The sequence below is a fragment of the Cryptomeria japonica genome, chromosome 1, assembly GCF_030272615.1.
Source record: "Cryptomeria japonica chromosome 1, Sugi_1.0, whole genome shotgun sequence".
NCBI classification, from domain to species: domain Eukaryota; kingdom Viridiplantae; phylum Streptophyta; class Pinopsida; order Cupressales; family Cupressaceae; genus Cryptomeria; species Cryptomeria japonica.
Window position 1 is genome coordinate 633,995,528 of NC_081405.1, and position 15,411 is coordinate 634,010,938.

At 35.8% G+C, this 15,411-nt stretch overlaps 1 protein-coding gene across 4 annotated transcripts in view; it reads left to right on the forward strand.

Moving 5' to 3' along the window:
* The window catches only part of LOC131042470 (SAGA-associated factor 11), a 33,613-nt gene extending 19,070 nt beyond the window's left edge, over positions 1-14,543 (forward strand). Inside the window, exons 3-4 of one of the 4 annotated variants that reach the window (XM_057975767.2) lie at positions 13,351-13,567; positions 13,795-14,543. In XM_057975767.2, coding sequence (XP_057831750.1) covers positions 13,351-13,542 — 192 coding nt within the window. In that variant the 3' untranslated portion in view covers positions 13,543-13,567; positions 13,795-14,543. The other 3 variants (XM_057975766.2, XM_057975768.2, XM_057975769.2) reach the window with 3 other exon arrangements.
* Positions 14,544-15,411: the final 868 nt, after the last annotated feature.

Consider the following 15,411-nt stretch of genomic DNA (forward strand, 5'->3'; position numbering starts at 1 on the left):
CCAACAACTGTGTACTCTTCTCCTCCTCCGAAGATTACTAAATCTGAGAATGGTTCAAATTTCGTGAACCAATCCCGACGATGAGTAAAATGTCGCGAAAACCCTGAATCAATATACCAAGCAGAAGAGTGTATTGGATCTGTTGTTCTCTTGGCCATAAAAGCATAGAAAGCAGATCCTCTTTGCTTAGAGTGTTTGATGACATTTGCTTTTTGTTGAGATCCTCCCTGCTTCTTTAGTTCATAAGCCAATCGAATTCGACACTCGACCTTCATGTGACCAACAGAGTGTTCGGCGACATTTGCTTTTTGTTGAGATCCTCCTTGCTTCTTTTGTTTAGAAGCCAATCGAATTCGACACTCGGCCTTCATGTGAACAAACTTATGACAATAACTGCAGTGAACGTTCTTTTTCTTCTTGTTGTCCTAAGAAGAATCAGAGCCTTTCGGGTGAGAAGATTGAGCCTTCCCTTTGTTCTTAGCAGAAGATTTGGCGGAGAACGCTTGCTCGGTGGAGGGAGAACTGGTATTGCTTCCAAACTGCTGTCGCCACCGATCTTGCTATAAAAGCTTGTTACAAAGATCGAAAAACTTCAAATCGACATCAATGGAAGTGATATTGAGTGTTTCGATGAAATGCTCATACGAGTGTGGGAGACTCTTCAAAGTAATGACCACCATATCTTCTTCCTCCATTTTTCGACCAATAGCTTCCAGCTGGTTGCGAATATTCTTGATCTTTGTCAAATGCTCCTGAAGAGATGTTTTCTCATCCATCATGATCGAAAAGAGCATGTTCTTCAGAAAGAATGCTCGGCTCTTGTCAGAGGTTTAATGGAGACTTTTCAAATGATCCCATATCTCCTTCACTGTTTTGCCAGACGGTACCTGAGGTAGCTGCTCATCGGTGACAGAGAGTTTGATGAGCATGACTACTTCGCGGTTGTGCTCATCCCATTTGTCCTGATCTTTTCCGATAGTAGTTGGACGTTGGGATGTGCCCAAAACAACTGCATCAAGACATCGGTACTCAAAAACTGTTAACATACACTGCTTCCAGGGGTTGTAGTTGTGGCCATTGAATTTCTGGCTGCTTTTGAGCATTATATTTGTCAAAGATGCCATCACGTACCTCGAGGTCAAAATGGTTAAGGCATGATTTCCAAGGCACGAAAACCAGCAGATGAAAACAGAGGGTTTTTTAGAAATTCTGCAAGTCAGATTCGAAGGTAGAAATTGAAACCCTAGCACGGTTTTCGAGGAAATTAGTTTTCAGAAGACCCAGAAAAATCTGCCGAAGACCTAGAAAAGCTCTTGATAAACCCACAAGGAATTTGTAATCAGAATAATTTTTCGATTGAATGGTCAAATTTGTGGGTTCAAAAATCAAGGCACGGAAAACGATGCACCCAAAAAATTTGAAAGCAACCCAGATCAGATCTCGAAAAACCCACAACGATTTTGCAACCGGGAAAATTTTTCGCCTTGAAACAAAGGGTCAAAACCCTAGGTGAAAAAAAATCTGCAAACCCCAAAAAAATTTGATGGTGACCCAGTTGAGGTTTCGAAAAACCCACCAAGAATCCACAATCAGAATAAAATTTCGACTTGAACTGAAGGGTCAAAACCCTAGTCGAATGTGCAGAAACCCTAGGCGAACAAAAATCTGCAGACCCAGAAAAATCTGATGGTGACCCAGATGAAATTTCGAAAAACCTAGAAAAACGCAGGTGACAGATTTTGAATTTTTTTTTTTTCAAAACCCTAGCCGCACAAAAAACCTGTTTCGCGCAACAAAAAAAACCCATAAAAAAATCCGGCCTCTTCAGGATACCCAGAAAATCAGATGCGAAAAACACAAACCCTTCGCACAGAAAATCCCATCAAAAAATCACGGGGTTTGAAGAGCTGATGCTGGAAAAAAACCTTCGTTTTTTCCTCGAGAAAAAAAAACCACGAATTTGCAGAGAAGGGTTTCGTTTTTTCATGAGAAAGACTCGTGAAAATCAGAAAATAAAAACCCTCTAATTTTCCTTAGAAAAAAATTCGCGATTTTTAGGGCAGAAAAAAATGATCTTCTAAAGCTTTAAAAATTCCTTTCGAAATTTTAGAAGACCAAATTTTTAGTCTCCAGGCTCTGATACCATGTGAAAATCAGATTCACTGGTAAAAATATCTTAGTTCATATTAACTGGTAAAGATTACAATTAGTAGAAATACAAAACACTATAGAAATTAATGATATTATCTACCTCTATCTATCTAATACTGTAGATATATAAATGAAATCTAACAACCTAAGTTGACCATTAACAATATAAGAAATTATTATTCTAACATGGGTTTGGGTATGGGTTCAGAGTTCGGGTATTGCAGTTTGCCAATTTAATTTTTCACTTGGTTTTAGTACATCTCGGTATGGTTGTACTTCACATAAATATATAACCATAATTACTCAGTATATACAAAGTTAAATACAGAACACATCTGATAATTGATAACTTATGTAAGCTCTTTATTTCTTTGGCTGTTGTCATAATCTTTGGGCATAAATTCAGCAATGGCAAGATGAATATTCAATAAATAGAGAGAGATTATACTGGCAAACTTTGCAGCTCCAAACTTGAATATATGTAACACTATAACTTCCCAAATCATCCATTGAACTATATAAAAATCATAATAATTCACGGGCTTGGAAACAAGTACTGCCCTGTTTAGGTTAATTAAGGAGCAGGCGGGCCAAGTCAAGGGAATTGGGTTGTTCGTTATTTCTATAGAGGTTCACAATTGCTGAATGTGGGTATGATATGCCCAAATACAACTTGGGACTGCAGGTCCTGATGTACCTGGGCTGTATCCAGATATGGACCCTAGGACCTGTAATTGATATGGACCTCACACTAGTCTAGGGTACATGCAGATACCTGTAGCACAGATAAAAATAGAATATTGATACGACCAATCAGCCTAATGCATTCTTTGCCACATTTGTTGCTTTGGCCGCTCAATATTCTACAGGAATAAGTGGATTGTTGATGGCATATTTCATTGCATGACTTGTGAGCAGTGTTTCTCTGAGTTTCTGGGATGTGGGTATGTGGGGAGCAGGGGATTTGGTTTTGGGAACAACAATTTTTTTTTCCCAAAATTTGGGTACAGCAGTGCAATGGGCTATTAAAATAACTTAAACAAATGAAAAGCAGCAAAAATTCAAAAAATTAAAGTAAAACTGTAAAACACATTGTGCTAAATTTGCAATGACAGTCCTTACCCTTGATATTTTTAGGGTTTTTTTGGCATTATTTTGCTTAAAAATCATCTTTTTAATTAATATCCACCAAATGGAGTGAGCTGCCTAGTCATGAAAAAAAGGAATGTCTCCTCCAAGTCTTGAAGGCCTTGGGATGTCTAGGATGTCACCTGTACCCCGCAGGATGCATCCTAGTGGAATACTGCTCATGAGTACTTGTGAAGGTCTTGATAGACATGAAGTTGATGAAAAAGGTGTGATCGAAAATAATCTGTTGGAAGGTATCAATTACGATAGAACATTTTCATTTGCTGCTAATCTTTGTACCTTTTGGATTTTCTTTTTGCTGCTAGGTTTAGGTGGGAATTACATTATATGAATTTTGATAAATTAGGTTTTTCCATGATATTTTAAATGAAAACCTCTTTATGCAACAACTAGCTGGTTTTTTAAAACTTGGGAACAAACACTTTGCCTGCTTATTTCAAAGAAATCATTAAATTCTTTCAAGCAAGCCCCAAGGGCTTAATATATGAATAGCTATTAAATCAGCATATTTGATATTATTTATAGTCCATGTTACCAGTTTGCTCAAAAAAATCTCCAGATCTGATTCACGGTTTAGTCTACTGTGGCTGCAGGCAGGGCACATGATTTTGGGCCTAGATTCATCAGAGTACATCTTATTATTATTATTTCTTTGTCATCACATTTTGTGAAAGACTATAGAAAATATCCCTGCACCTTGCCAGTGCAAACACCATTTCTCCATTATGACAGGACACTCATACAAACTGTGCTGTTATGGGTAGGAAGCAGTGAACATTGTGGTAGGAAGGCCATCATTCCCTGGCTTTTCTCCTCCTGCTTACACTATCGAATGATGGCCAACGAGTATGTGTAAAAATGATGGCTTTTATGCTGCTCCATCACATTTACAGCTTGTCTATATACAGTTAGTGATTAAGTATCACCTCTTGCATTTTTCTGTAAATAGTAATCATTAGTGGCTTCATGGTAATAGAAGCAACAAATGCTTTACTTTTTAGCAGCTTCAAGTGTCTGCTGTATTCATTATATTAATTCAAATGCGTTAAATGTTAATTATTTACAATGCTGCACATTTAAGAATTAATTATTTATTTAGCTTTTAAGTTTTAATTTACATTTATTAACATTTTTAAAATTAACATACATTTAGCCTTTAAATTTATGTTTTGCTATATATATGTCCGTAGCATGTGGTTTTATTAAGATAAGAATATCCGTCTTTGCTTTCGAGGTTACATCTATATTTTTGGGATTATCTGAAGTTAAATATGTACAAGCTTATTAAATTTGTATGCTAATTCACATTAGTATATATATATATGTGTATGTCACATTCTGAACTTAAACTCTTGTCTTTAGGCTGCAAATGTTTTTTTTTGTATGGACACAAAAAAATAACCCAACACCCCAAAAAAGTTGCCATATCAACATACCCGAACCCAAATCAGTATTTTTTTATAACCTTTCTGACCCTAAGCTTCTATCCAACATAGTGGTGATCAGATATATTGATTTTGGACTTCCATGTTTATGGTCGTACTATGCTTTGGGCCAAGCAAAATGGTTGAATATGGATGATTGTAAAACAGATCCTACATATTTTAGTAAAGGGTTGACTCTGTTTGAATATACTTACACAATATTATCTATGTTGTCGATCCAGTCTCTGGATTCATACAGGTCCCAGACTTGCTCATCAGAAGGTGGCCAAAATATATTTTAACTGTTAAGGATGAACATTCTTAAGGCATTGATTATACTGTAAATATTGTCAGCTGTTTGATTGTATACATTCACACAGATTGGCAGTGGTATAGATAATAGGAAGTTATTGCCTTTGCCTTTTAATGAAGTAATCGCTTGTTAAATTAAGAAACAACCAACTACTGCCCTGTCGACTACTAAAATGTTGTTACTACTGGAATGAAGCAATTTAGATTTTATGGGTCTTAGACATAAAACCTACAATCCTAAAATATATATTAAGATTGTTATCCAATTGGTGAAGAATTTTGTTTTATGTTTTTATTCACTGACAAAAACATATTGAGGTCCATCGTAATTGAATTTGTCATTTAATTTCTGGTTGAATTAGTTCACTTGAAAATATTGCTGGATAAAGGACTAAGTTGTCAACATCTTTATGTAAATCATTATGAAAATCGTTTTTAAGTTTCAACTTCAAGAGAGTGTAGGATTTTAGGTGTCGCACTAGCTTTTCTTATGGGGGGTGTTTGTATCATAATACTTTCTCCCAATATATCAGTGTCTTAGTTTTCTACTTCTCTGCATGTGCAAGCTTATAGTTTTGTAAACTTTGTAGTATCTTCCACTCAAGCCTGTGTGTGCGCTTGTGTGACTTTCCCACTCACTTGTAATTGTATGTATCAATAGACTTATTTTGTAATTCTTGGGTCCTTCCCATTATGTTGACTGTGGGATGCAATTCCATTCTGTCCATTTTATTTCAAGGATAGGCTGTACCTATATCCTTTTTGTAAGTTATATATATAGATCTATTGCATCTAAAAAATTGTGCATGCTATATATGCAAGTTTCTTTCTAATATTGAGGTTACTTTCTCAAGTTAACTTTATGCGCAAAACACATACTCTTGAACATGCTAAAAAATTTAAATACTCCTAGTGTCCACCTTAATTTCAGTGTCAATGCTAATTTTCTTTCTTAATTTTTATTGCATGCACTTCATTTTGACATCATTTCCTATATATTTCTTGCTTTACAAGCATGTTAAGATGATGTCTGTTTTATTTTACAAGAAACCCCCCTGTGCATATTATGCTTGTGTATCTGTCCAACTGTGAACTTAATTGGAGCTTTTCTAGTCTGAAGAATCTCAAAATCCAGCAAAATTACTCCCTCAATTAGGTTTCCTAATTTCATTCATCTGTTTTCTTTCTTTCTCCATTTCCTGCTTGCAATATACTCTGTATATATCCCATTTGCTGAACGAATATTTGCATCCAAACATTCTTTGCTCCCACTCCTTTCATCTAGTACTAACTTTGGATGCTCAATGCATTGATAGAAAAAATTTCAGGTAAGGAGAATAAGGATAAATGATGCTTCCTGATGACATAATTATTCTTTTTGAATTGGAAAAAAAAGAACTATTAATATTCAAAAAGGTATACATATAAAGTTGATAATCCTCATGGTGAGACAACAAAAGCTGCATAGTACAAACACATCCAAAATTTGGAGAGCAGGTTTGATGTGCTACCTAATCTACTGCATACATCAAACCAAATTTAGATGATACCAATAAAGATCAATATTAGCCAAAGTGTCTTCTTCCTTGATGAGTAAATGCAATCCTTTTTTCGATCAATTGGTGAGGGTTCTAATAGGCCTTTGCTCGTACAACCACCAAAAACCAAGTACAAGCACATAATGATCATACTGGCCGAATTGGCAAAATACAAAAAGCTCAAAGGAAAATCCACATATGGGAATTGGAATCATAACAACTAACCCACATAACCAAAAAGTGCACATACAATGATCACTGCAAGCAAAGCAAGGGGGGCCTATATAAGCCCAAGAGACTCCCCAACTACCAACCCCTTGAACCAACCTGCCAGCATTCTCAGTTGAACTTTTTATTGCTACCCAAGACATCACTTCTTCTTTTGACCTTGCAGAATTACCCAAGTTACCCAGTTTTGGTCAAAATTTTATTTGGGGTTGGGTTCATTTCGGGTTTATCCATACAAAAATGAAAAATATATAAAAATCAGAAATATATACATATTTGCAGCAGTAATTAAGTTCAAAATACACCACCATATTTAGAGTCAAATATTATTCAAACTCAAATGTCATGATATCTATTAAAGTTAAAAAATAATAATGTCAATTGTCAACAATCAGCCATCATTGATCAAATATCATATAGGTCATCAAAAATATCATCATCATCATCATTCGTATTTGATGATGTTCGTAGTGGTAAATTAGAAGAACCACAAATAGTGGCATTGGCATTGGCACTAGCACTAGCACTAGCACTAGCACTTGCACTCTGATGCTCACTAGTTGGCTCATAGTGATCGTCAACATCAAGTGCAACAAAGTGGGCAGTGGAAGCATCCAAGTTAATATGCTGTGGCTCGATATCCCATTTCCTTGTGTCCCTTCTTTGTAGCCACTTTGTTTGTGTAAGGAACCACAAGTTTGGATCTTTTGTATGTCACATCTTAGTATTAGGGGGGTCAATGGCACTTTTTGGAGTTAAAAATGTCAAAACAAATTAAAACATTTGCTAATTTGCCAGCTGAGCTTGTGAGGGGGCAAAATTCTTCACGAGTTTGCTTGGGTTCTTCTAGGCCAAACCCATAGATTTTGGGCAAAACCTTGTTTGTACCCACAAGGGACTTAACTTGGACCTTGAACTAGGTTTGAACTGGATTGGGACTTGGGGCTTTCCCTAGGCAAACCGGTAACTTAGAAATTACCTCCTACACAATTCAACAAGGCTTGGAAATTGACACCATGAATTGTCTCCTCTTTGAGAAGCCCACTCCAAGGTTCCATCCACTAATGATGACAAGGTAAAAGCACTTGTCAACACCAAAGTTACTTGTGAGTTACTAGAATATGCCTTCAATTGTGGCATCTCACAATTTATTGCTAACAACTCTTTCCTCGACACTTTGATTGCATCCATGGAAGTCAGTTACACCAAACCATAGGGCTTTTTAGCATATTCCACACAACCTCCAACCTCAAAGTGGCCATTTGTAGGAGGGTAATGTAAAAAGACATATAAAACCCATTTCACAATTTTAGGATAAGATATTGATGCTTTCAACATTGCTAGAAAATCCACAAAATTGAAGCCCTTGAGTAAGCCATTCCCATGTCGCCATGACCTTGAAGACCAAGGACGTAAAATATCCCCTGTACTGAAATGGCTGAAAACAAGGAATATTTAACTGTCCAAACTGAGTGTTGTGCTGTTCTGAGATTTGCGTGTTATGCTGACAGAGTGTCTCAGAAATTTTCAGTCTGAAATGAAGGTTATTACACATGTATCTCTCATGATTCAACAACTACTAATGACAATTATTGATTGAATGTTTACTAGGGATGCATGGCTATCTTATGATATATCATATCAGATTAGGTCCACAAACATGAAGTTACAGCTAGCTGACATTATGACAAACAATTGACATACACCCTCAGAAAATCATGAATGTAGATGCAACCAAATACCCCTTCCTTTCTTATTTCATATGATGCTCAAGTTGAACATTACATTGGCAGCAAGATGATTAAACACACTGACCTTAAACAATGACTACTTTCAGGTTTTCTGAAGACTAGTGACAGCTATGGACTTATGCATTCATACTGAGATTACAACAAATTAACAAGTCCTAAAGAACCTGGAGTATAGCGCCTTGAAGAAGCAAGCAATATCACGGACTAGGGAGCCTCCAATGAGTCAATACGTCCTCCTTATCAAATCGCCCCTGCTGCTGCTAATGGAGGTCTGATATATTAGTGAATGGCAGCTGCTGGTCCTCAATCTCTATTCCAAACATGTTCACCCTTCCACCACAAGTGTAGCGCTGTCTCTATTAATGAGGTTTGATGCCAAATGGATGAGCTATGAGCCAAAAATCGAGGGTACAGGCTGACTGTAACGATTTTTACTTCAGACTGATATGGTGCTGATCCCTCCACAATACACCCTCAAATTGTCACAAGATGAATCGCCTAACCTCTCCAAGAATATTGCTGGCCTTAGAAGGAAGATTTGATGACTTCTTGATGAATTCTGATCCAAATTGTGGGTACCTATCAGTCTGATATGAATTGTCACAGATCTGAAATGGATGCCAAATTCTACTTATTTCTCCTTCAATCACCTCTCCAAAAGAATCGCCTTTTGCTTCCAAAAATAAGTATCCTTTCAAAGTGAATCTTCAATGCTCAAAAGAGGAGATATAGTCAAAATCGGGGGTATGTAGGGTAAAGTCGATTTTTGATTTCAGACCTGCAAATTGATCAATCTTCACTCAATTCCACCTCCAATCATCTACTAATGGAATCGCCTTCTTACTTCAATTAAAATCAATGCACAATGGGCACTCAATCTGAAAATCTGAGAATACCATGAATACCCATCCACCATGAAAATGTAGTAACTCAATTAAGCTCAATATGAAAGACTGATTTTTCTCCCACTCTCAACTGCAACCCCTCGGAAGGTCTTTCACTCCCTCAGTTATGCTATCTATGGGAGTTTTCGTTCCCAAAGACACTCTTCTGCAGAAACCTCCTGGTTCTACAAACCCAATCAATTCAATAATCAACTCCTGGCTGCCTTGAAGCTCAACTTGATCTCCCTTTATACTTTTTCACCCCAACATCTAGAAGCTTCTAGAAGTGACTTTATGATATATTTTTTAATTAGTCACTTTATTAAATTAATTAAATATAAAGTCATCTTTTATTTTTTAATTTATTTGATAACTTTATAAATAATTAACTTAATATTATTAATTAAAATAATTAATTAAGCTATCCATGAAAATTAATAGTAATTTGGACAACTTAACTAATTAAATTAATTAATCAATTCCTCTCAAAAAATGGGGACATTACAGGACACTCATAACTAAATTAAGAGTTACTACATTCAGGTATTGAAAGTAGGTGCACAACTTCCTATTAGAAACCTGAATCTTGAAAAAGGGATCTTAGTGTTTTGCTATTCAATGCCTATAAGCCATCCTTGATTGTGTGAAATAGACCAATGAAATGCCCACTTCAATCTTGATGATACTAGCAAATGAAAAGTTACACAAAAAAATAAGTCCAACACATAGCACCAAAAGAGAATACGGAGAGCTCTCATGGGAAGAATTCTGTATGCATGAGGAAAGACCAACTTGAGTATGTTGGAAATAAAACTCCATCCGCCTCTTCAATAATTATCTCTCATTATGAAAGGAGTCTCTATCTTAGATTGCTAAATTGCTGTTGAAGAACTAAAGCATATAAACCAAACTAACATGGAGTCTTAAAAAAGGGACCATAGGCCCATACCCCAAGAAAATACAACTTAAGGAGGCCTATGATCACACGACAATTGTCCAAATGAGTCTTTTCTGGTTGTGTGGACCCATGTCTCGATAGTTAGATTCTGTCTTCACTTTGTGCCAACCCATTTCTATGTTGTCCTCCTAGCTTCTAGGAGTAGGAGTGAAATTTAATATGCTAAATGGGTTTTATTTTTTGTCAGTACCATTTCATACAACATATCGGCATAAACTCTTGAACATACAATATGCCTGCAATGTTCCTATACCTTGGTTTGCCATTGTCTAATGTACTTCCTGTTGACTTAACACCCCCAAAGACCTAAACACCATTGGGACTTTGGCTGGCAACCAATGATAATCCAGAATATCAAGGCATTCTCATGTACAAAAAACAAGAATTAAATTAAAATTCATATACATGAATTCCATGAATTAGAAAGCTAGAGTTGAATAATTTGATATCACATTGTATATTAAGTATGGTGTTTTTAAATTCACTATTAAGATTGATTCACATGCTTTTATTTAATGATATCATAGTATTCTTAGATGACCATATCTGCTATATTTCAATAATCAAGTACATTTTATAATAAAATTGGGCATAGCAAATGAAATCAAAGTGACTACAATAAGGATGCCACTACAATGTATAAACATATAGAAGTGAAAGAAGCGGTGAACTGATTTATTCACCTGACAATGGGCTGTCACTTTATATTTAATTCAGACTGTTTTATCTTTATGTATCATTAATTACCAGGTAACGAATTTCTTGAGTCGTAGGATTTCTTCTTTCATAGTGATTGGCAATCGATTGGGAGTAGATGATGATGTGCAGTGAGCTAAGATGACCAGAGAACAGTACTTTTGTTACTTGAAATGATAAGTTTGTATAACTTTGTATTCATCATATTCAATTGTTGTATTTATTTTTCAAAAATTCAATGAATGCTAGTTTGCTTGGCACTCAATACTCTCAATTAGTTCTTGGGAATTGAATGAACATGTCTTGAATGGGCTCTGGGCATGATTCGAACCAGCAATAATCACTGTTCAAAAAATGATTGCTGAAAGTACATAAATGCAGTTTCAATGTAGTGAAACACATGAATGAACACATGCTATATTTCAAGTCTTTTTATCTCAATATTATATTTGTTCTTTGAATGTATGTTTGATTTACAGCTTTACTGAAGCCATGATCATTGAGGCCAATTTTACTTCCATGAAGGACACTATTTAGTACATTTATTTTAACACGGTTTAGGAATGCACTTTATTTATTTTTTATCCTAAGGTCTAAGTTGATTTTGGCTGATTGGTGGATATCCTCAAAATTTACATTTGAAGCAGTAATAACGCTATGCTTTATTAGAATTATATGTTATTTACAATGAAGCTATGAATGACTTGAAAATATGATCTTATAAGAGACGAACGAGCTATTCGACTAAATTTATACATGTTGATAGGATACTTCTAGCCTTCAAATGTTGTGTATCGAGCACTAGACTATTGCTTTTGCTGGACCATAATATCTGTATTTGTTTCCAGTTTTTAAACTAGTTAGCATTATATTCTTTTTCTTTACTCCTTGGGGAATTTTTTGATTTGTAGAAGTTGATTTTCCATATTACTTTTCAGACATTCTAATCATCACCTATAATAAATCATTTGAAAGTAATATAGACCTTTGCTTGAAGCTTCGAAGGTCTCTTGTAACTAGCACTTTAAAGCTTAAGAGGAAATACTTATTACTAATCTTAAGATCAACGTTGGGGTTTTGCAGCTTCGCTAAGAGAACTGGGTTTTATCTTTGAATTTTTTTTCAGGCTGGTTGCATCTTTCAAGCATTCCTGAAACAATTGAGAAACTAAATCAGTTGTATACCATAGATATTGTTGTTTAGAACTGCTCTCTAAATTTTGTTCCAGGAGTCATAGCACATGATTTGATGAGGCAAATGCCATTCATTCCCAAACTTTAAGGATCTATATTACATAAAATTGTTGCTGTTCTGATCATTTTCTATTGTGATAAAGTCTAATCATTACACAATTGCTACATGAAAAGGTCTCAGGAATCCCGGATTTGCATCTACAAGCCTTGGGAACTGTGGTGATGTATTTGTCCTAGATATGTTGTACAAAATTATGTTAAGAACTGGCCATTAAAAACCTTACTTATTTTTAACTGGTAAATTCCCTTTGGGATTTCGTTCAGCCTTAGACGCCATGACCAATGATTGTCTCTTCTGTCAAATTCACCCAGGACTTGCACCTGGTCTTGTCTGCAGGGGTATGCCACACACAGAATTGGATATGGTATTTTATTTGATTTTGATATTCAACATTTGTACATTTAAGCATTTAACATAAGATGGCTCCTCCCTATGAAAACTATGATGATATACCACTCAAGCTCATCCCATTTGAACATTCAAAATCTTTGCATCTAATTGTATGACTTGTGAAGTAGAACAGTAAGTTCTCAAACTGTAGCAATCATAACTCTTTTAGTAGCAATCTAGGTAAGATTTTGTTACTACATTTGAATGTATAGATTCAAGAAATAGTCGAGTCAATCTGGTCAGTAATTGCCAGTAATCTATCTCAGCAGTGCAACTTTTGCTTGTACAATTACCTCAGAATAAATATCTTCTCATTGTTTTATTAACGTTTTGTAAAGCAGATTTCTTCAATGCTTTCTTAATTCTTCTTGTTTCAAAATTTTTTGGTCGTTGACCATAAAATCTCAGGCTTCACAGTAAGTGTACTTTATTAGAAGGGATTTTTTTATTGAAATTTAATTTGGAGAAGATGGATTTCATGGTACATCTCTTTGCATATGGCTAGATTAATTGAAAAAGTTGAAGTCATTACTGGACAGTTTGGTACTGTTTTTCTCCAACATCATTGGAAAATATGTCTTATGGGTTAAAACAATGTCTGCACATGAGCTACAGGGTCGGAAGGCTCGCCTTAAAGTTACCAGAAGTAGTACCTCTTTGCAACAGAAGCGTGCCCGAACAAGTCCTGTTCCATTATACAATACAAACCTGAACTCAGGTGGAAGCTACAATTCAAACAGGACGCCAAATAGATCTTCAACCTCAAACAGAGGAGAATTTCAGAAAGCAGGAGCAGCTTTCAAATGATCTAGCCATCTAGGTATTCTTTCAGGTTTGGTTTTTATTGCGTTCCTACTTATATTGAATTTGGTTCTTTTACACAGCAATAGCTATTATGAAATTAACTTGAAATGAAGGTTTACCTTTACAAACTTGTCCCCTTGTTTGTGTTTTAAGTTTGCATCATATATTACTTCTTGATGGGAATAAAAGTGCATCCACCTTTTCTATGGGTTTTTTGGCTCCCAATGACTACTTTCATTTGTCTTAAATGGACAGGTTATTCAATCTCCATTCCAAACCAGCCGGTCTGTAAGCCCAACTTACTACTTACCATGGTGGTCATTTGGTGCTTTATTCATTCAGTGTTACCATGGGAGACACAAAGTGAACCATTGGTATGAAGACACTGCATAATACCAAATCTGATTGTCCACTGTCATCATTTTTTTCAGAATGGCAAACTGTTAAAGACATTGGATGCAGTTTATACCACAAGATAATTTTTTCCTGAATTGTGGACTGGGCCAGTCTCAAAATTCGGAAGGCAGTGGTTATGACTGATGATAACCTCTTTCATGAGATTGCCAAGATGAATATGCAAATCTTCGGTTTTCTCCCTAGAACTGCTTATAATCAGATATCTTCCAGATAATGGAAGATGCAAACTGCATGTGAACTCTGGGTTGAAGGGAACCCTTACAAATTCTTATTTCCTTAAAACAGTCGTGAAAGGAATCAAGATACCTCTTGAGCCCAAGGATCACTTATAACAGGTAGTTCTGGCTGCATTTCGGTTGGAACAAGCTGAGCTCAGCATTGTTACAATGATTGGCCGTTGCACAGAAAAGACACATCAAAACGCAGTGGCATATGGCAGCGGGCCTGGCACAAGGATAAACATTGACATTTTTTACTGATAATTTGTACCATAGGCCATTTAGCTGCATTATTCATCATTATTTCAATTCTTTCTCTTTTAATTGAGAAATGCCTAATTTTATTTGAAATATATTTCTTGCTTTTAATACCGTGTTAATGAGTGGAGAATGGTGGAGATAGGAGTGAACTTTTTTGGCTCATGCTTGGCAACTCGTCCCATTCCTTTGCTTTTTTGATTATATAATCTTGTGAGAAACCTGGATTACAAATCAATCTGCTGCCCAACGAACAACTTTGTTAATTTGTAGCAGGGTTGATCTGCTGCTAATGAGCGGGCTTTGATGCATCCATGGAGATTAACATAACAATTCTGAATAATTGGGCTTTACTTTGTAAGGTTTATGGGACAAAGATGGTTAGCTCAGGAGACTTTGGGCTAATTGTTATAAAGCCACATTTCTCATGGCAGCTTGCTTATTTGCCCTGATGAAAAGTAGTTGGGTAGAACGCCTAAGGAACTTGAACCTGGGTCACTGTCATGGCAATTGCTCTGGCCAACTCGGCAAAATTGTTCCGAATATGCAACTTGCTATAATATACTGTCTGGACCATGACCCACTCAACTCGGCGAAATTGTTCCTAATTTTAAGATGCAGAAATTGATATGAAACATGAAGGTGGTCATGATGAGACATTAATGTTCCAGTAATACATTCTAATGTTATCGATTAATAAGTCTGTTATCTTTAGTTTGTATGGTGGTGATCGCCATCATTTGTGAATGATGAGTACTGTGGACTGAAAATAATGCTTATTCTTATTAAAGAGCTATTTTTTCATGAGATGGATTTAAATTATACATTTGAAAAGGAAAATATGTAATAATACATTTGAAAAGGTAACGAAATAGAAATAAAAATGCTGAATTAGGCCTTTCGGGTCAAGTCAGACTGGAGATGTTTGGCTGGTAGTGTCCAATTCCTTGGAGGTTGCTTATTGGAGTCATGTGTAAGG